At 39.2% G+C, this 23,150-nt stretch overlaps 1 protein-coding gene across 2 annotated transcripts in view; it reads right to left on the bottom strand.

Moving 5' to 3' along the window:
* The window catches only part of NLN (neurolysin), a 77,311-nt gene that overhangs the window by 9,195 nt on the left and 44,966 nt on the right, over window positions 1-23,150 (bottom strand). For both annotated transcript variants that reach the window (XM_008161878.3, XM_054715213.1), the window contains exons 7-12: window positions 21,937-22,072; window positions 19,098-19,464; window positions 17,173-17,374; window positions 4,065-4,251; window positions 3,611-3,739; window positions 2,273-2,409 (exon numbers count right to left, since the gene is read on the bottom strand). In XM_008161878.3, coding sequence (XP_008160100.3) covers window positions 2,273-2,409; window positions 3,611-3,739; window positions 4,065-4,251; window positions 17,173-17,374; window positions 19,098-19,464; window positions 21,937-22,072 — 1,158 coding nt within the window. The remainder of the gene's footprint in view (window positions 1-2,272; window positions 2,410-3,610; window positions 3,740-4,064; window positions 4,252-17,172; window positions 17,375-19,097; window positions 19,465-21,936; window positions 22,073-23,150) is intronic.

A 23,150-nucleotide genomic window follows, 5' to 3' on the forward strand; every position in this document is an offset into this window, starting at 1 on the left:
CCATGTTCTATGGAAAAATAAGAGAAAGCTTCAGCCCAGCTGGTGTGGCTCAGTGGTTGAGTATGGACCTATGAACCAGGAGGTCACGGTTTGATTCCTGGTCAGGGCCCATTCGGGCTCAATTCCCAGTGTGGGGCATGCAGGAGACAGCCCAATCAATGATTCTCTCTCATCACTGATGTTTCGATCTCTCTTTCCCTCTTCTTTCCTCTCTGAAGTCAATAAAAATATAGTTTTTAAAAAAGAAAAAGCTCCATAAAAGTATAGAAAAGTATTTAATAATCACTCATAAATTTATCACCTAGAGATACTAATTGACAACATTTTCTAGTACTTACCCCCTAAATATAAATTTTAAAATAAAAATTTGCATCCTTTGGTATAAAATATTTTATAATCCAAATTTTTTCACTTTGTATAATAGTTACATTAAACATTACAGACACAAGAAGAAGCTTATTGAAATTATTCCCTCATGCCCAAGTCTACTCTTCTGTTCAGAGGATGGAAAGACCACTTTGGTTTGGACGATCTAGAAGATTTCATAAGTGAGTGGCCATTTGAGTAGGGCCTTTAAGAATGGTTTTTGAGAAGCATAGGCAAGTAAGGCATACCTTTTAGGTGGAAGAAATAGGATGAATATATTTGTGAAGGGGGAAAGACCTACAGGAACTCAGGAGGTTCTGGGAAGGAAGGAATTTGATTGCTAACCTCAGGGCTGTGAACAAAGAGAGGAATAACAAGAAGCAAGAAGTTACAGAAATCAAAAAGGTAGACAAGGGCCTTTAAAGGCTGCCGATTGGGTCATCCTTGGTAACTTTGGAGAGAGGATAACTTTCCAACACAGTGGGTGGAGGCAAAAGCCCGGAAATAGGTTTGCAAAGACTGTTTCTTACATTAAGAAATTAGACTGTGCAAGAAAGAACACCTGAGTTTATCAGAGCTAACAGCAATAACCCCAGATTTTTTTCCAAGATGGCAAACCAGGAAGGCTTAGTATTAGAGGAATCACTTCGGAGACAGGAGAACTCAACAAGGGAGTGGATCAGGACTGCAGAGCGACACTGGTGTCCAGTTCAGTTGGACAGCATGACTTTGTAGATGGGCATGTTAATGGAGTCATACGATCTTCCCCAGAACACTCTGAACCCCAAGGGCACCATCTCTAAATGACACGGTGGAGGAATCCAGGGCTGGGCACTGGCTGAAGGTCATGCTGAAGTCAGGATATTTACGAGAACAGCAGTCCATGGTTGACCACTGCCATTGTAAATGAGTTGGCCCAGGAATGAAGGAGACTTAAAGGGACCTCACAGCTTGGGTAGGGGAGGGTGGAAGACAGAGTGATTGGAAAGGCTCGTGTATAGAATGTAGGTACCCAGGAGGTGGGTTTTATTATTATCATTATTTTTTGTGGTGGGGGGGGGGCGGGGGGACGGGAGGAATAGTAATCTAAATTACAGCAACGTATTTCAGTGTGTACATGTAAGGCACTATGCAACCCAGAAACATAAAGTTTGAGGAACAAATCAGCTAGTTGAAATAGGCACAGAGAGTCTGATTTTGATAATTTGTTCTTCTAATTTCTGGATCAAACAGAATGAAAAAAACAGAGTGGAAAATGCATCAGCCCTAGAAAAAATCTGACAGCTGACTCTTCTGCAAGACTGGAGACTGGGGGACTGTAACTCAGGAAGGTTTGGCTGGCAGCCACCTGGCAGTCAACTCGTTGTACACGGAAAGGAACGGCTCAGGTTAATGAAGCAGCTTAAATTACTTAAAGGCATTCAGGTTACAAACTATGCAGTAGGTGGGGTATGCCAGTCACAGAAAAAGGCTGTCTCCCACAGAAAATGTATAAGGAAAGGGCGTAGAGAATATCAAAACATAAACAGACCATTTATATCAGGAAGGAGTTTGGTTTTCTTTCCCAATCACCCGTAAAGCTAAAGCACTGTGTGGCACATGTCAAAACTAGCAGCTATAAATGTGCAAATGCACAAACAAAGCTTTCAATTTTAATTATGCAATATATTGGAATGTTAATAAGCAAGAAAATGCAGTTGGCTTTTTTTTTTAAACATAGAGAATTAGAGTTAATCACTTGTGTGCTGCAACTTGAAGTGTGATGATTTAAGAAGTCGCAAGACTAAGTTAAAAGCTGTTACCAAATCTCTTACTCTAAAATCTAGGTGTAATACATATTTTACACTATGAGTGAAAGGGGAGAAAGTAACTAAAATTAACAAAAGGAGAAAAAAAAATACTATACCTCTGGGTTCATTATTCCTTCTTTTTTAAAACAGCTGTAAAACATATCCATGGAAAATACTTCACTCCAAAGATATCCATAATACTGGCCATCATATCCCCCTACTAAATGTCCAAAAGTAGCTGGCATGTTTGTGCCTTGAAGGAAAGATACATTTCAATCAATGTGATGGTAAACATTAATTACCAGGTTATCAGCTGGCTAAGGTTTCCCTAGGGAGTCCCGCTGTGGGAGGAGAGATAGGATTTCACCTCCAATACAACCTGGGTTTCCTTGTGCCCTTGGTCAAGATGTTTACAAACTTCCCTCCAGGGATGGCTCAACCTCGGAGCTGGTTTCGGCCCTATGCTCTGGAATGCTTAACAATAGTTTCAGAGGCTTTGTCCACACCCATCGGATAGCTCCGTGTTTCAGAATCCCTCAGTCCTTTCTTCTCCCTTAGACACACATGTGTTTTACAAATACTCTAATATTAAGCCTATTCTTTGTCACATCTTTATATTTAGAATGTGTCAGAACGGCACTTATTAGGTTCATAATTATGGAAAGCGAACTCTTTACTTGAAAAGCTAAAAAGGTTTTTAACAATTCCATTTACCTCTAGGGATACATTCAAAAGGATTTTGTCAATGTGGCCTCAGGCACAAAGTTGATGTAGGGTCAAGTATAAACAGGTCACAAAAGGAAGCGAGGAGCTTAGACTACTGACTATTCTGAACTTTATCATCTCTGTGACTATGACTGATTCATGTAAATGACAACTTATTGGTGGAAAAAAGACTCCTTACCAACAACTACATATAAGTAGAATTACATGTTGGCTTTAAATATACATAATATAAATGTAAACACACACGTGTGTGCAGCTATCCACCTAACCCACATGAATCATCTAGGTATTAGGTCAGAGATGCTAAGTCAAGCTGATCTCAGAGTCAGAAACAACGCAGAAGTTGTGCTTCTCTCTAAAAGTGCCCCCCTCTCCCCACTGCCAGTTTCCTACTGAAATCATGGGGAAGGCCTGGTGCACACAGGGAGGGAGGAGCCGGGTGGGAGCTGCCAAGTGTGAATGGCTTTCTGCGCTCTGGGGTGGAGGCCAATTGCTCACGCCTGATTACGCTAAAATGCTGCAAAAGCTGGAGCCACCTTTCCTTCAAGCACATTTGGACAGGACAACTCAGAATATGAAAGTCCGAGAGTCCTGGCCTGATTACAGAAATCAGAAACAAACTACATGAGGTATTCTGCCTGACAAACCCCTTCTTCCCTGGCAGTGTGAGGAGCCTATCCTGTGCCACACAGGAAGAATGAACTCAAGTTATGACAGAACTCACGTACCTGGAGTCGCCGCAACACCCAAAATTTCTGTGCAGCATTTGGCATATTCACTTGCAGCATCCAGCGAGGCGTTGGTGTGGAGAGACTGATCAACTTTGCTCAAAACAATCTGGCGTAGGGTCAGAAGACCTAATGACACAAGAATGTTTGGGCATGTTTTGCAGAAGAGAACTGTGTGTTCCACTAGCACAAGATCATAGATTTCAAAAGTGATTCCTGTAGTACTCAGTACAAAATGGAAGCAAAACATCTCATTTAAGATTGAAAAGTAGATGTATCTTCTTCTTGGACACAATCCCAGGGCTCAGTATTGCAACGTATTAAGTGGTCTTCCCACATTAGCGCTCTGGGGGTACTACCATTACTAAAGGGAAAACAGTTCTATAGACGATGCCAGCAATTCCCTATTAAGCAATTCTAATTTATTTTCCTTTTCTAAAATTACAAGTCATACCTGTGTTGACCAGTCTAGAAGCAACAAGATTTTCAAGCAGCTCATCCATAATAGGTCTCCCATCTTGATAATGCTTTGACAGTCTTCGGAGGGAATCAATGTCCCATACCCAATTTTCAAGCATTTGTGATGGCACTTCTACAAAGTCCGTTTCCACATTTGTTCCACTAAACCGTGCAAAATCAGTCTAGAAAGTAAACATAGAGGTCTTTCTTTAAAACAACAACAACAACAACAACCAACAACAATGGATGAAAAACAAATAGGTGATGAATTACATATAAAGAAAATTCTCTAAAACTTAAGTCAGAATCAGAGTCAACTGCCCCTTTAAATGAAGGCTTAAAAAAACCCTTAAAATTAAATGAAAATAAAACACAGCAGCTAAGCAGCATAAAAAATAACCCCTAATACTCTATATTAAAATAATGTTTTATTCTTTTGAATCATAAACAAACATGGAACAATTATCCAGAAATCATAACTGGAAAAAAAAATCAGGATTTTTCTACTGATTTCTAAACTGATTTTTCTCTACTACTTAACTACTCAGGTTTTAATAAAAATCAATTAAAGAGTTAAATTACAACACTACAGACAGATAGATACCCTTTATGTATGTGTGATGTTTTATGTTCTAAACTTTAAATGAGTGTGTCTAAGAAAACCATGTTTATAGAAAGTCTAAGTTGTACCTCTCAGATTAGGTAGAAGATGTTACCTTAAAATGAGAAGCCAGCCATTGCCCTGGCCAGGCATTTTTATTGCTTTTTATTGATTTCAGAAAGGAAGGGAGAGGGAGAGAGGGACAGAAACATCAATGATGAAAGAGAGTCATTGATCAGCTGCCTCCTGCACACACCCCCCCCCCCCCCCACCTCCCCAGGAATTGAGCTCGAAACCCAGGCAGGTGTCCTGACCGGGAATCTAACCATGACCTCCTGGTTCATAGGTGGACGCTCAACCACTGAGCCACACTGGCCGGGCAATAAAAAACTTTTAAAACAAATTTAAAAAATAAAATGAGATGTTACTTCAGTGGGAGTTAGGCTGTGTATTAGTTGGCAAGAGGGGTGAGGTAAATGCGGCTAAAGAAAGGAGAAACAAAGAATATATTCAGAAGTTAAAGCAGCCTTCTGTGAATGAAAAAGGGGTGCTATAATAAATCAGTGACCGAACGTAACCTCACAGAGTGATTCCTAACTGGGCAGGTCAAGGTGGGTAGTCATGCCCCAGGCCTATAACTTCCCTAGTAAAAGGTTCTCTTTGCCTTAAGCAAGCCATGTCCATTGTTTTTGTGTATCTAGGTTAATGCACCTTTGAAATGCCTCTTTTTCAGACCTCTCTGAAAACCACCAACAAGAGAGCACACAATTTTTAACCACCCTGTAATGTAATCATAGAGATTTCCCACCCTCATGTAATCTCCCTTATTTCCCTCAATTCCAAACATAAGAACTTCAGAACTGTCATTCGCAGGCAGCATTTTGAGACCTTGCTTTCTGGCAAGTCTTCAGTTTGGCTCAAATAAACTCATAAAAATTCTCTCCAGGTTGGGATGTTTCTTACAATGACACCTCGTAAAAATAAAGTACTTCTGAAGCTCTGGCTAAGAGTTAAAAATAAAGGTTTCTGTTGTTGTTTTTAGGGCAAGTTTAGAAATTGTTGAATCCGATGTCAGAAAAGCTCCTGAGCAGAGAGCCGGGACTTGACTAGAACAGGCTGGTGTTTTTTAACCTTCACACCATCCAAATAACTTGTGTAAAATTGCCACTGGCAGCGGAGTTTCAGCATTTTCCCAGCGGGGTCACTGTGGTTATCCTTCTGCTGACTTTCCCTGCAACTCTATCTGGCTTCCCTCTTCACAAGCTTTAGATCCCAGTCTTCACTCCCTGACTTCGTCCTCCCAGTGGCTCTAAAGGGAAGGGAAAGGAAGAGGGACTTCACCACCAGGCGAAGGGAGCAGATGGAATGCCGAATCAGCAGCAATAACCATTCTGCTTTTGGCCCGGGGCAGAAGCACAGATGTCAACGCCAACTCACATTCTGCCTTCCTCCCTTTATGCAAAAAATGTTTTGCTTGACTTCCCATTATAATTGTGCTGATCCTAGATATGAAGAGCTGCAAATCCTAAAGGGCCAAAGGAGACTCAAATCACTGGGTTGCTGGAATGGGCCACCTGTGTTAGAGGACAACCCAATAAAAAACTCTTGCAGAGAAACGGTTCCAGATAACTGAGTATTTTGCCTCTTTTTCATATATAATCTTCTAAAAAACACTGATCCTACATTTAGATAAAACAAACATATACAGTAATTATAATCGTCAACATCTATTGAGACTTTACATGTCAGGCATTATGCTAGGTCCTTTTCATGTAGTATCTGATTTGGATTCCAAAACAATTGTATGAAGTAAATGCCGTAATCGCCATGTCTGAGATAAGGAAATTGAGGCATACCGCGATTAACAGTAGAACTAGGATTTGAAACCATGTGGTCTAACTCCAGAACCCGCAATTTTAACCACAAATGCTCTAATGTCTCCCCATCTTATAGGAAAAAAAATGGAAAAAATAGAAGGTTAAGCTATAATGTTACAAAATGACTAAGTGTTCTTGAAAGGGATCTAAAGTAGAAAAATCTATCAAATTTGCCTTTATGTGAAGAGTAAGTGTGGTTTCAGTGCACTTCCGTAGAAATCTGACTTCCTCTATGTGCTGGAAGATTTTTCAAAGACCAGACATGAGGCTGACGTGCAAATGCCAGCCTTTGTTACCATCTATTCTGGATTGGTAATCTGTAATCTGAACTGCATAATTTTATAAAGATTACAATTTTAAAATAAGTACTCACAGCAAATAAAGGCAAACTCACACTATCAGCTACCACTAGACAATTTTTTGATAAAAATATAAATTTTGCACATGCTGCTTGTGTGAATATTTTTCAGTCAATATTTGCAGATGAGGGGGGAAATCAACCCCAAATAACAACAAAATGCATGTGTGTATTGGTGGTGGTGATGGTGTTTCAGAGCCTAGAAAAACATGAGCAAATGAATAAGTCATGAGTTAAAATTGAATAAAGTAAGAATTTAACACAGTTATGTCATGCAGAGTGGAGAAGAGAAGGCTTATTCTAAAGCTATCTTGCAGTGGGGGAGAGAGCACAGCAAATGAATGAACAGATCAACAATGTCTTCTAAAGAACAAAAGGAAATGTTTGCAAAGAGTAAAAGCTAAAAATAACTCTGCTGCTTACTAATTTCCCGAAAGTCAGTCACGCTGTTTCTCTGTGTGCCCTTTGGGCAATATCATTTAAATATTTTTCAAATGAGGAGTACAAAGACCCGACAAAATTCAAAAGCTCAATTTCTAGCAAACAACTAAATCTTAAAGAGAAAGGCATCCACACAGTCTGTGCACACACAGAAACGGCGGGCAAGTCTTAGGATCCAGCAGCCTGATGGGGGCTAGACGTGCAAAACAGCGAGGCTGCTGAGTTATTACTCATTGTGGAGGAGCTAGCAAATACCATTCCCAGTTGTAAACTGTGTAAACTGGGTTCCAAAGCACCCTAAAAAGTACTTTACATAGTTTTCAACATGAACAACTTGAAGGTGTTGAATATATTAACGTATGAGCCATAGTAACTACTGACGCTAACATACTTCCCAGATAAAGCAGAGTATTGTAAAATAAACACAAAATCACCAAATTAACAAATGATTTTTGCAGATGACACTTCCAAAAGTTTAAGGCATTACTGCTGCAGGAAATATTTTGATGATAAAAACTTAGAAAAACAATGTAAACTTAGATTCCTATTTGGTCCGAGAAAAAAAAGGTTGAGAAAAAAAAGGTTGCCTAAAACTATGAGATTTTTCTTTGTTATCCTTATAAAAATACAATAAGATGCCTAAAATATACTCCATATGCCTAAAATATACAGGTTTTTATAATAGACTAGAGGCCTAGTGCACAAAATTTGTGCACAGGTAGGGTCCCTAGTGGCTGCAGGCTGGGGCCTCCCTTCTCCGGCTGCTGGCCAGGGCCTCCTTTCATTCCATGCCACCCCCTGGTGGTCAGCGCATGTCATAGCGAGCAATTGAACTCCTGGTTGGTCGAACTCCCGAGGGGATACTTTGCATATCAAGCTTTTATATATATAGATGACTTGGTGCTGTAGATAGTAACTTCTTGCCCTGGCTGAGTAGCTCAGTTGCTTAGAGCATCATCCTGATACACCAAGGTTGCAGGTTTAATCTCAGGTCAGGGTACATACAAGTAGCAACCAATGAATGTATCAATACATGGAACAGCAAATTGATGCTTCTCTCTTTCTCTCTCTCTATCAAATCAATCAATTAAAAAAAAAAAAGAGTAACGTCTCAATTTATACAACACAGTGAGAGCTGGAGCAAAATTATATAAACTAAAGCTCCAAAACTTATGTGAGCTTTTGTTATATCTCAAGATCAAAGTCCTGCCGTAGCTGGTTTGGTTCAGTGGATAGAGCGTTGGCCTGCAGACTGAAGAGTCCCATGTTCGATTCCGGTCAAGGGCACATGACTGGGTTGTGGACTCGATCCCCAGAAGGGGGCATGCAGGAGGCAGCTGATCAATGATTCTCTCTCATCATTGATGTTTCTATCTCTCCCTCTCCCTTCCTCTCTGAAATCAATAAAAATATTTTTTAAAATATATACTTAAAAAATTAATAATAAAGACCAAAGTCCTATAGGATTTTTCTAATTAAGAGACCAGTTGCTTTTAGTGGTTACAACTAAAGTGTTATTTTCATGATAGTAAACCCCAACTCAAAGAAAAGGCATTTGTTGAAATCAGTAAGTGTACTGTGTTTAGGAAAATGAACAGGCCTCAAGAGAACTGACCTTGGCTGTCTGGGTGATCCCTTATGAATTCTTAGTGGTCATTCCATATCCTGACCTGTTTAATCTACCTCTAAACCCAGAGATGATGGAGACGTTTATAAAACAAGGCATTAAAAAAAGGAAAGTGCTACGGTTTCCTAGGCTTTGCCATAAATAAGAGAGTTAAAGGCCATACTTTCACGTATACCTAGAAATCACTGGAATAATAGTAATAGAGAGAACCTGAACAACCCTGTTAACTTTCTTATTAATCCTCACAACAGCCCATAGTTCAACAGCTCAGTATTACCACATCATTTTAAAGCCATATGAAACAACACATAATCTGCAGGAATCTTGAAAACTTCATCTTAAATTCACAGGCTTACTCCCAAACTGGCTATACCTTCCTGACCACTAATTCTTATATTGAAACCACTTCTTTTTAGATATAAACAAATACAAATAGTATTCAAACTCACATGCTAAGAAGGTTGGGGAACATGCATACATTATACACCACTCTACCTCCAGAATCCAGCACATGCCCAGAAAGTTGTTGATGGTCAATAAATATTTGTGAAATGAATGAAGCTGTGGGAATGTTTCTGTATGAAGACCCAAACTTAAACTGCTCTCAGAGACTTTCTCTTATTATCATGCTTGACCTGACCTCTTAGCCTCCGACCTAACATCATCTCACTACTCTGTCTTCTTTCTTGCTTTTTTAAAAACTTTATCTTTATTGTTGGAAGTACTGCAGATGTCCCCATCTGTCTTTTTTCAATACTATTTGCATCATTTAATAATATTGTTAATTTTTAAAAAGTTGCATCACATGTCCTCCAACTAAACTCTAAACATTCAAGATACTTTTTTTCCCCCCTTTCAACCTCATCCTGCCATAGCTAGTATATCAGACGTAAGAGATAATAAATAACTTTGTCTCTAAGGTAACTAAACATTTTTCTTTTAAACCATTTTCTAATTATTTAAAAAGAAACACAGAAAAAACACAGTAAGTAATAGCTTGTCTCTAAGCAAAATAAATAATGCAAAGATCATCACATTTGGTTTGTGACTTTAGCATTTATCCGATGTACATATGTGAATATGTATTATATATAAACAAACGAACACACAACTAAATAAAATAACAAAAATGAGATCCTGAAAGAAATCACTTCTAACACTGATGTTGGAAACTATAGGTTGGGGGTAGGGAGCAAAGAATACAAGTTTGTTGATAGATGTTCACTGTATTATCATGACTGAAACCTAAGATGTCAACTTGCACAGAAGAATATGTGGAATTAGATAAACTCATTTATTCTACACAAGCTTACATGAGACTGATTTAGAGGAAGCGCCATTCAAGAAATGTAGAAGAAAAAGTTCTTCCAACAGAATACACAGTTGGGATACCAAATTCAGACATAACATAGCTTCTCCAGTACATGGGTTGAGATCACACAGAATGGTTGGTTATAGGCAATAGAGTGTAGAGCCTGGACAGTCCTATCCTGGGTGAATCATTTAACTCTTCAAGTCTCAGTTTTTTCCACTTGGAAATGGGGAAAATAATTGTGTAATGGCATAATAATAGAAGCAGATTGGTAAATCTACTTCAGAGAATACTGTAAGGACAAAATTAACGAATGGGTGTAAACCACTGAGTATACATAGTGCTTGGCACATGGAAAGCGCTAAGTACATCCTGGCTGCTATTATACTTCTTAGCCTGCCCAAGATGCCTGATCAGGATGGTCTTGGCTGGTCCGACCAAGCTTGTCCTAGGCTTCTTCCAAGTATCTATCCCTTGGTGCTAATGCTGAAAGTAACACACGCACATTTCTCTTCAGCTAATCTTCCTCCACTCCCAATACTCTAACTGCCCATTCTACTCCAGCTTCAGGAATCAAACTTCTAAGTAGGCAATAATCATTAAAACAAAACAAAACCAGACAGAAACCCGATGGTCTCCAATCACCTTTCACAGATCCTCACCCCAAATCTACTGAGGGTGAGCATTTGTGAATTCTCTTTAACTCTAAGTGACTGTACTTTTCTTCATGGCAACTCCCTTTCCCCCTTCTTAAATGATGACTTCTGTGCTACTTATCGACCCCAAAAGTTCTGAATTATATAGAAGCACGGTTACAAGAATACTCCAAATATGTATGGCACTCTATGCTTTCCCCAAGTACCTATTCACACGTCATTTAATCTCTCACCAGCACCCCAGGGAAGTAGGTATGAGTACTGTGGTTGTCCTCATTTTATGAATAAGAAAAATGAGACAGCTCAAGGAGGTCGAATAACTTGCCAAAATCACAGAGCCAGATCCGCAAACACATAGACAATTTCTTTTTTAACATGGGCGATTTTTAATCTAGCGATCTTGTAACACTACTGTGCCTTCAGGACTCATGCAGGATTCGTCTATTTACAACTGTGTCTAACTAAATACACATAAAGCAGACAAGATGCCTATTAGTCTTTCAACCAAATTAACAGTTTATTTAAAAATCTCATAATTTGAGGTTTTTCTGCCCTTCCACCCCTTTTATTTTTAATTAACAAGGCTTTGTGATTCTGAGGTGTTGCTTTAAAGTATCTCTCGTTCCAAAGATGATTAATGCTTGTAACTCACAAGCCCTCATGGGCATCGCAAGGGAGGCTGGAGGAAGCATGGTTGCTCTTGTCTTGGTAAGTTCAAAAGGCCATTGATTACCGAGAGCCCAAGCCACAAGAAAGCTGTGAAACAGGAACAGACACTAGAGATACCACCTCTTGATTGCTATCTTCAAAATTACCTCCCAGGCCGTGTAAACACAGGAAGACAGGAGTGAAACTCATCTCCTGAATGATGAGATGGCAGACAGATGGAACTAGTACGTCTGCATGTTTGAAACTGGATGTTCCTGCCGACACATTTAAATATCCCCGTGACGAGCTCCAATGAGCTCGGCTGGTCATCAAACTTGCAAACTGCCACAGTGGAGAACTCAAACAATGAGCTGCCGCAGCTCAAATCCAATCTGCTAAATATGTATGGCACATCTTTTAATTCCCAGTATGTTTCTTAGATAAGTCAGAAGTGTTTTTTTACTGAACATTAAAGCTATTAAACTCCTTCACTAATATCCAAGTCAGATCAGTACAAAAGGTTTTGAAATTATTATAAAGCTGCAAATACATGGATCTGTGCCTATACTTTTAAGACAAAAGTAGTGATCACTGATTTCAAATATGATTAACTTAAAAGTTCTTAAAATGTTATAGAACATTTGAAAGGATTAATAGACAAATAAGAGATTTGTCAACGATAGTCTTGTGAGGAGATGACCAAGCAAGAGATTGTACCAACATCTGTGTGATACATTTTGTGTTCATGAATGAGGTAAGGCAAACTCTAAGACTTGAATATATCTACTATTTCACGAGACACCAAACTGATGGAATAAACAAACAAACAAACAAATAAAATATTTTAGTCACAAGTCAAACAGCTCTAAGATCACTTAGTATAAAGATATATTTTCTGGTAGTAATGTGGCCATATCAAAGGATCAAAAATAATATAGATCATGAAAATAGAGTTGTGGAGAACTCTACTAGGAATATGTGGTAAGCATATGATATAAAGGTTAAAAGAGCTCTGTGTCTGAAAACAAGGACATGCATCAACAGCGTTGAAAATCCTATTTGAGGATCACTATTATTTTAATAAATGTGATTAGGATACCAAATTACTTCCTTGTGAGATCATTAGCTGATAATTACATCCAAAGAAGGAGGAAGCTGCTATAAACTTAGGAGTTCTTTACTTGGAATCCATCATGCTCTGGGCTTCCAGGTTTCTGTGAGCCCTTTGGAATTCCACGTAAAAAATGAAGTGTAGCCAAAACCGGTTTGGCTCAGTGGATAGAGCGTCGGCCTGCAGACTGAAAGGTCCCAGGTTCGATTCCGGTCAAGGGCATGTACCTTGGTTGCGGGCACATCCCCAGGAGGGGGTGTGCAGGAGGCAGCTGATCGATGTTTCTCTCTCATCAATGTTTCTAACTCTCTATCCCTCTCTCTTCCTCTCTGTAAAAAAATCAATAAAATATATTTTTTAAAAAATGAAGTGTATAAGTGTATTTTTCCAGAGGAGGTATCCACAGCTTAAATCAGATTTTTATAGGTTCCTGAAAGCCTCCAAAGTTAAAATCCACTGTTGTAAAAGCAGGCCACTGTGTAAGTACATTACTAGAACTTAGAGAACCTAAGTAATGTCCCATAAGTCTGAAATTAAGAAAAGTCTTTCACTTTCCTAAAGTACTTTTATGAGTAATTTAGATATATCCTAATTAAATAAATCATTAACTATAGAATGGACATCAATGGAAAATAAGTATTTCAGGAATCTGACTGCTGTGAAAATAGACTCCAAAAGTATCTAAGAAAGAAAATTTAGGTTATTCTGAAAGATTTAATTTCCTTAGATTAAACAGAGGATAGAAATGGTTATATTAGTATGTCAGGACTTATTTATCTGAACAGATTCATACCATATTCCCCTGTTTGTTTGTTTGTTTTTAAATAAAATATGGAAGCACCAGGATGTAGTATTTTAGAAATGAGTAGCTACATTTTTGGTTCTTGCAATAATTAGGGGCTCCTTTGGGGATTATTGCACATGTTAGGACCACAAAAATTGTCCCCTACTCTGCACGTCTTATATTTCTTGCTGGAATTCAAATAAATGAAAAATCTACAATGAAGAATCTAGAAACTAACTCCCTTGCACATATTTTTGCAAAGTCCTTTTTATACAATTTTAATTTCCAAGGCACTAACTACTGGGATCAACTCTGTAAATCCAAGTAAGATTTCTTTTTCATTTGGAATTTTCCTAAGAGGTGTTCACCGTTTTGGGCCGTGGTCGGCAAACTGCGGCTCGCGAGCCACAGGTAGCTCTTGGGCCCTTGAGTGTGGCTCTTCCACAAAATACCACGGCCTGGGCGAGTCTATTTTGAAGAAGTGTCGTTAGAAGAAGTTTAAGTTTAAAAAAATTGGCTCTCAAAAGAAATTTCAATCGTTGTACTGTTGATATTTGGCTCTGTTGACTAATGAGTTTGCCGACCACTGGTTTTGGGAAATCATGTCACCTTTGCTGCTATGGACTGAATGTTTGTTCCCTCCCCAAATCAATATGTTGAAACCTAACTCTCAATGCGATGATAGTAGGTGGGGCTTTGGGAGGTGAGTAGCTCATGAAGGTGGACTAGTGTCATGCACTGGACTAGTGTCTTTATAAAGGAGGCCCATGGAGATCCCTCACCCTTTCCACCATGTGAGGACACAGTAAGAAGGCACCATCCATAAACCAGATGGCAGGTCCTCACCAGACATCTTGATCTTGGGACTTGCAGCCTCCAGAAGTATGAGAAATTTCTGTTATTTATAAGCTACCTGATTTACGGAATTGTTATAGCAACATGAACTAAGACAATGGCAATACCATTTTTCGACTCCAGCTGACAAACCACTTATGTCAATCTGCAGTTTTTGCTGTTGGATTCAGGGTTATTCACATATAGCCCAAATCCATGAATAACTCATTGTGTCTTAGTACATAGCCATGCTAAGGCATTACCATTTAAAAGCCATTTTAAAAAATCTTTCTTTTAATGAGGAAATCAATTACATCAATTATAAAAATTCTCTGTATGGAGAAAGGCTGTTAGGGAAAAACTAGTAAAATCCAAATAAAGTGTGGAGTTTAGTTAAGCATACTGTATCAATGTTGGCTTCTTGGTTGAGACACATGTACCATATAGTGAGGTAGGATGTTAACATTAGGAGAATCAGGGTAAAGGGCACTGGGGCAATTTTTGTACTACCTTGGCAACTTTTCTATAGATCTAAAACTATTCTAATAAAGAGATCATTTTTAAAAGTTTTCCTTTAGAGACCAGCTGGTGTGGCTCAGTGGTTTCGTGTTGCCTGTGAACCTGGAGATCACGGTTCAATTCCATCAGGGCATATGCCCAAGTTGTGGGCTCAATCCCCACTGGGGGTCGTGTAGGAGGCAGCAGATCAATAATTCTCTCTCATCATTTATGTTTCTATCTCTCTCCCTCTCCCTTCCTCTCTGAAACATATATATCCTATCTAATAAAAGAGTAATATGCAAATTAACCATCACTCCGCGACAAAATGGCGACACCCAGTCCTCTCATCCCTGCCGGAGTCCCCCTCCGCCCAGCCTTGGCAGCGCAGGTTGTCCAGCTCGGAGGCGCCTGTGCCCCCACACCATGATTCCCGCCCAGCGGCGGCAGCCTGGGCTGGGGTCTCAGCCTGCGAGGAGCGCGCACCCCAACGGGACGATCCCCCTCCCAGCGGCCATAGCTTGGGCTGAGTCTAAGCCTGCCAGGGGCGTGTACCCCAACGGCCTTAGCCTGGGCTGGGGTCTCAGAGTGCGAGGGACGCGCACCCCCATGGCGCGATCCCCCTCCCACTGGCCATAGCCTGGGCTGAGTCTAAGCCTGCGAGGGGTGTGCACCCCAATGGCCGTAGCCTGGGCTGAGTCTAAGCCTGCGAGGGGCGCACACCCCCATGGCACGATCCCCCTCCCAGTGGCGGCAGCCTGTGGTCTCAACCACTGAGTCACACCAGCCAGGCAGATATGGAGAAGTCTTAAATGTTTCTTTTTTTGTTACATATATTTTATTGATTTTTTACAGAGAGGAAGGGAAAGGGCTAGAGAGCTAGAAACATCTATGAGAGAGAGACATTGATCAGCCGCCTCCTGCACACTCCCCACTGGGTATGTGCCCCTAACCAAGGTACATGCCCTTGACCAGAATTGAACCTGGGACCCTTGAGTCTGCAGGCTGATGCTCCATCCACTGAGCCAAACCAATTAGGGCTGTCCAATATGTTAAAGAAAAAACCCTATCTAATAAAAAGGGAATATGCAGGGGAGGGCATTTGGGGGTGACCGGGTTGTCAGGGGAGGGCAGTTGGGGATGATCGGGCTGGCAGGGGAACAGTTAGGCATCGATCAGGCTTGCAGTGGAGTGGTTAGGGGGTGATCAGGTTTGCAGGCAGAAGCGGTTAGAGGCAATTAGGCAGGTAGGCAAGCAGTTGGGAGCCAGCAGTTCCGGATTGTGAAAGGGATGTCTGACTGCCTGTTTAGGCCCGATCCTACAGCGATCGGGCCTAAATAGGCAGGCAGACATCCCCCGAGGGATCCCAGATTGGAGAGGGTGCAGGTTGGGCTGAAGGACACCCCCTCCCCCAGTGCACGAATTTCGTGCACCGGGCCTCTAGTGTGAGTGTGAGTGTGTGTGTGTGTGTGTGTGTGTGTGTGTGTGTGTATATATATATATATATATATATATATATATATATATATATATATATATAAAGTTTTTTTTTTTAAGTTTTCCTTTAGAGCTATATGGAGATTTCAAATTGGAAAACTGTCCCACCATTTCTGTTAACATGCGGTTTTTATGTTATTTTATGAGTTTATTTGAGCCAAACTGAAAACTTATGCTGGGGAGCAAGATCTCAAATGCTCCAACATCAGCTTTTTAAACTGTTAGATTGAACAACTGAACTAGATGTTTTCATATGTCAATAAGTGAAATTATCAGCAAGTTCGTATGGTTTATTCTAGGACAGTATTGGCCTAGTTTATTGGATTGCATTATCAAGTTGAGAATAAGGGTAATTTTCATTTTTAGAAATAAAGAAAAGTCAGTTGCAATCCATTATACGTGCGCGCGCGCACACACACACACAACACACACACACACACACACACACACACACACACACACACACACACATCTCCTCTCTGGCAAAGTCTCCCCATGGTTATACTACATGATCTATAATTTTAATTTGAGGCTAGTAAAGAAAGGTATTACAAAATATTTATTATTTAAAAAGGAGCAAAGAGCCTGAAATAGTTGAAAGCCACAAGCAGAGTATCTGTAACCCTTCCTTAATGACAGTCTTCTTTCTTTTTCCAGAGGGTGGTATTCAGTGAACGCTTTCATCAGTGAATCCACCTTCAAGTAAAAATATGCTGTGAAACAACCCAATCAGAAAAATTCTGTGTTTTTGCAGGAGGCCTGTGAAATTCTTGAACATGCTCAGCTTCTGAAAACACATGTTAAGGGGAGAAACCCGACTGCAGTGAGAAAAACATCTGAAAAAGCATTTGGCACTCACCTGGGCACAAATCTGATGCATGACATGACCGAATTCATGGAAGTAAGTCCTCACCTCATCGTGCCTCAGGAGAGAGGGACGACCTGTGAGGGGCTGTGAGAAGTTCACCACAAGGGCTGCCACCGACATCATGCGGCTCCCGTCCGGGAGGAGGCAGCCAGGCTGGAGACTAAAGCAGGCCGCGTGGTTGTACTTCCCTTCCCTGGGAACCAGAAGCGCAATCTATGAGATATGAACACCCTTCTCTAACAACATTGCCCTGGCCTCTCTCAGTCATTAAGTCATATTTAATACATATTTGGTAGAAGATGCTTCAAAACATTCAATTCACCTCTTAGAAAGTAGATCAACATTGTATTAAAATGAAAAGACTAAAACCAAACATACAAAAACCCAACTATCACGTCATATGAGTTATTACTCCAAGGTTTCTTTTGTTGAAAAATCTTAATATCAGAACTAAGAATATGTACCACACCTAGTGTATGGCTGCATGCCCAACTTAGTTTATTTGTTTGCTTATTTTGTAGAATTTATTGGGGTGACATTGGTTAATAAAATTTATATAGGCTTCAGGTGAACAATTCTATAAAACATCATCTGTATATTGTATTGTGTGTTCACCACCCCATTACATGTCCAACTTATTTTAATGAGCTCCTGCTTTTCATCCTCAAATTGAGATACAATTTATTAACCAATGTCACCTCAATAAATGCAATAAAAAATGGAGTCATTAAATACTAAATAGTGTTGAAGAAATCTGAGATCCAAGGTATAGTTTGATTCATGAGGTAGTTTCCCTTTAAAAATAGAATTGATAGCCGAAACCAGTTTGGCTCAGTGGATAGAGCATCGGTCTGTGGACTGAAGGGTCCCAGGTTCGATTCAGGTCAAGGGCATGTACACTGGTTGCGGGCACATCCCCGATGGGGGGTGTGCAGGAGGCAGCTGGTTGATGTTTCTCTCTCATCAATGTTTTTAGCTCTCTATCCCTCTCCCTTCCTCTCTGTAAAAAAAATCAATAAAATATATATTTTTAAAAAAATAGAATTGATAAAAACCAAATTCCATACAGTGAGATTGTTCTTTTTATTCAAGTAGGGAAGAATCAGTGTTCACAATTAAATGAGCTCCCTTGATAAACTTCACAAGTCTTTTTAAAATAGAATGCTTTTAGTTAGCCTGGGGGAAAGCATGAATTATACTATAAAGTTGACTATTCTTAGACAATGAGGTATCAGTGAGGGTCTCTCCAAAAGCTAATGGCCATTAGACTTTATTCTAGGACTAGGTTTCCTCCTTTTTTTTTTTTTTTTATTGCTAGGAGGCTAACAGGACTTTCAAGTTTGGGTGAAATTTTTAATTTTATTTGTATGCATTTTTCTGTGTTATCTTTTCTTGGTGACTCATTCCTCTCGGGCTTTTTCCTGCTGACGCTATTAAAGTTTTAAAAAACACACATTTATCTTTTTCCAGCTACCTGTTATAATGTATAAAGGACATTTATTGCTGGAAAGGGCATTTATTGCTCATATCCTTACAACAATAACATGCTGGACAATCTGCAAATCACAACTTTTCTTGAGTCCTTCAGAAAGCAGAGGTTGAATGGCAATCAACTAACATACAATCTAAGACAGGTGTCCCCAAGGAGAGAGAGAAAGGAAACTTCAAGCAACTAAAAACAAACAAACGTGGATTAGTATTCCCATTTTATAGGACCTGTAATATTGGTTACAAAACTGAGGCACAGAAACATTAAGAACCTGTCTATCAAGGAATAGAGCCAGAAATTCTGGCTTCAGAGCCCACATCTTTAATCCCTTTACTAAAACCACACAAGAGATCTATGGAAGACAATAGTGATAATCTGGATACGAGTTGAATCCCTAAGTCTCTTCCAACAATATGGTCATCAGTACCTTGGATAGAGGTCCAAGTAGAACTGTCCCAATACTTCTCCCGTGGCTTTATCCTTCACAGTGTAGAGTGTAACATTTTTATTCCACACATGAGCACCTGTCACTTGCTCGAATGAGAGTCCCAACAACTCCTGGTATATGTTCAGCAAGCCTTCGGTGACCACCTCAATTGGGAAGTATTCCTTGAGGATCTCATGGTCTATGGAGTACTTGAGTTCTTCTGTCTGAGTCATGTAGTAATGCAGATCCCAGGCATTGATTTTCCCATCATATTCAAAACCTCTCTCCTCACATTCCTTTTTCTTCAAATTCAAAATAAACTCTCGTTCTGCCTCACACAAAGGTTTTAATTTCTGGCTTAAATCATCTGTGAGGGAAGGGGGAAAAGTCAATGTATTGCTCTTAGGAGCAAGCATGTTCATACATACCGTGTTTCAGCATGGTGCTTTCTATAGAGGGAGAGTGAGAGGAAGGGAAAGAAAAGCAGACTCTATTATGATTGCATTGTTGTTCTCTTTAAGGTAATTTATTTTATCTCTCCTCACCCCTTTTTCTTTTAGCACCACCCAAACCAGGACATGACTTCCTCACAGCATCAACAAAACTGAAGTTTACCTCAGGGAACTCTGACTCAAAAATGTTCTAATTCAGGGGAGAAAGGAATAGTGAAACTAAACTCATATATATGATTATTCTTCAAGAAGATTAGGCTCCTCAGAAAGGCAGGGAAAATAAATCAGATATGACCTGTGACTAGTATTACTAAAAATTGCACAATGCCTTTGATGGCCATTGGTTTAGTATGTTTCACTACCCAATTCCTATGAAGAAGGACTATTTGGACATAGTAATTCCACTTTTTAGATGGATACCATCAATACTGTGATCTATTTTGGACTATTTTACTGTATTTGGCTCAATGAATATGCTCTTATTATATATGAATTCCTCACAATCTGTTATGTATATAAGATCAATATGTGTTTGGCTCTGTAGGGGACATGGAAATTGTGAGGTGAAGGTAAGAGCCCGAGGAATGAGGGGAAGAGAAAGAAGGAAACTCCTAGACCAGTGGTCGGCAAACTCATTAGTCAACAGAGCCAAATATCAACAGTACAACGATTGAAATTTCTTTTGAGAGCCAAATTTTTTAAACTTAAACTATGGTAACTCTGCTTTTCTGGTATATATACCGTATATATAATATGTATATATGTATATACTGTATTTTCCGGCATATAAGACGACTTTTTAACCCAGGAAAATCTTATACGCCCAGTCGTCTTACACGCCGAAAAATATGGTATATAGTTAGGTACATTGTTATTAACTTAATTAGGGTACTCCTAAGCTGGCCTTTGCTAAAAACTCAAGGGGCCAAAGAGCAGCATGTAGCTCGCGAGCCGCAGTTTGCCGACCACTGTCCTAGACGATACAAGAGATAATTCTGAGTGGGCCGCCAGAGAATATGAAAGTACAGGTAGCAAGAGGACAACCCAGATGGGCATATGCCAATTTCAAATGAGAGGGAAATGACTTTAAAGAAATTAAGTTAATCAGGTAGTTCTTAAGGAAATTTTTCAGTGTATGCAGTTACAACTAAAGAAAACATTTTCATCAAAATTGTTAACTCCTTGAGCCATTTTCTATATAACATGCATCAGAATATATGGCAATTACCTGTTCACATCTCTGTTATTTCCACTCAGAAAAATTCAGGGAAAATTCACTGAGAAAAGAACCTCATTTTATTCCTTTTTCTGGTTTACCATTTAGAATACTGACTAATGCAGAAGAGTGATTTCCTAAATGTCCCATGAATAAAAAAATCAATTATATACTAACAAACAACTACCATTTATGGTGCATCTGCTACATGTCATATCTGATGCCAGCATATACATTAGTAATGCCAGGTATGGCCATTTAAGACACAGAGAAGTAAATCTTGGGCTGAAGGCTGATTTTAAGACATTATTAGTATTCTCTAACTCAGTTAAGCTAATAAAAAAATACCCAAGTAACACACTACATACTTTGACTAGTTGTTAAAGGTGAATAAGGTCTGAAAAGGGTCAATGAGGAAAGGGGTATAAACACCGATTTTTTATTGTTAGAAAGGATTACAATAAAAATCGGTGTTTATTCCTTGGTTGTTATTCAACCACTTTCACTAAGATGAGAGAGAGAAACAGAGTGACTCTTGGAGCAGTGACACCTTGGTTGAGACAGAGATGGGGAAGAGTGATAGAGTGCCAGTGACTCAGTATCATGGACATGAGAACCATGGTTTTAACAAGATTAGTGAGAGTGGTTTTAAATAAATGTGAATATAGTTATTAGATAATAGTTTTGATGCATATTTATATTGCTTTTGTATATAGTAAGTGGCTTCTCGAATACAAAATGTTTATTTTTTTGGTTTTTAATGTTCTATTTTCATTTATGTCACATTTGTCAGCTTATTTCATATGAATTCATAAGTAGCTACACTGTAACTACAATCATCAAATAGCAGTGAACAAAGCCAATAAGCTAATACTTGCTGTTAGGACCCTAGACGTTTTGTTAGACATTAGACATAAAAATCCCAATCAAGACACAATACAGAATGAAGCAAGGACTATCATAGTAATATAGACAATGAAGGACCCTTAGGACCAAGTACAGTATCTAATATATAGTAGGTGATCAACAAGTTTCTCTTGAATGAATAAAAAATAGGATGTCCTCAAAAGCACATTAGAGTCTAAGGGCCCTCTGTCAAGTGGGTATCATGCAGCAAAACAGCCACAGAAATGGAAATACAGAACTCATCAGTAAATTAAAAAGACCGAACCTAGGAAGGCTGTTACACGGCTTGTGCTCTTCGCAGTGTTCATTTCAAGGACAAAGTCAGCATGCGTGCTATAGCCGAGTAGCTTGGCGACTTTGGCCCGCAGTGGGAGTAGCTGCTGTAGAATTTTGGTGTTTTCCTAGTAATAAACAATAACAACAAAAAACAAACATTAATAATTAATTGGCTAAAAAATAATTAATTGAATCCAAAGCACTGAAATAGTTATTACATTTATTTTCAGGTTGGTAAAACTGTCAAATATTTTTATTTTTATTTATTTATTTTTTAAATATATTTTACTGATTTTTTACAAAGAGGAAGGGAGAAGGATAGAAAGCTAGAAACATTGATGAGAGAGAAACATCGACCAGCTGCCTCCTGCACATCCCCCACTGGGGATGTGCCCGCAACCAATGTACATGCCCTTGACCGGAATCGAACCTGGGACCTTTCAGTCCGCAGACTGACGCTCTATCCACTGAGCTAAACCGGTTTCTGCAAACTGTCAAATATTTTTAGACCATCTCAACTTCTAATAAATTATTTCATTTCAGTGTTAGACTTTTTAAAAAATTTCTGATCCAACTGTATTTCTGAATTAACTGACTTTTTTCAACCTCAAAAGATAGTTATGTGGTTGGTTTTGTTTTGTTTTTTTTTGTCTTTTGTTTTTTAGTTATGAGGTCTTAATAAAATTTTAGGTACTGTAAACTTAGAGTGAAATGTATTCTTTTTTTTCTTTTCATTTTTTTATTAAGGTATTATATGTGCGAAAATGTATTCTTAAGGACTAGAGTAAAGCTACATTTCGTCTCACTGACAAGACTGTACCACATATTGGTACCTAAATTGTTTTTTCATTGTGGTAGCATATATATCACACAAAATTTGCCACTTTAACTTCATTATAATAGCCAGACGATAATGATAGTCTGGTTATTATTTAAAAAACAACAGAAAATAATAAGCGTTGACGAGGATGAGGAAAATTTGGAATCTTTGTGCATTACTGATGGGAATGTCAAAGGGTGCAGCTGCTGTGGAAAACAGTACTGGGATTCCTCAAAAAAAAAAAAAATTTAAACAGAGAATTACCATATGATCCAGCAATTCCACTTGTGGGCATAGATCCAAAACAAGTGGAAACAAGGACTCAAACAGATATTTGTCCCACCACGTTCACTACGGCATTATGTGAATAACAGCCACGTGGT

Source organism: Eptesicus fuscus, chromosome 4 (assembly GCF_027574615.1).
Source record: "Eptesicus fuscus isolate TK198812 chromosome 4, DD_ASM_mEF_20220401, whole genome shotgun sequence".
Taxonomy (NCBI): Eukaryota; Metazoa; Chordata; class Mammalia; order Chiroptera; family Vespertilionidae; genus Eptesicus; species Eptesicus fuscus.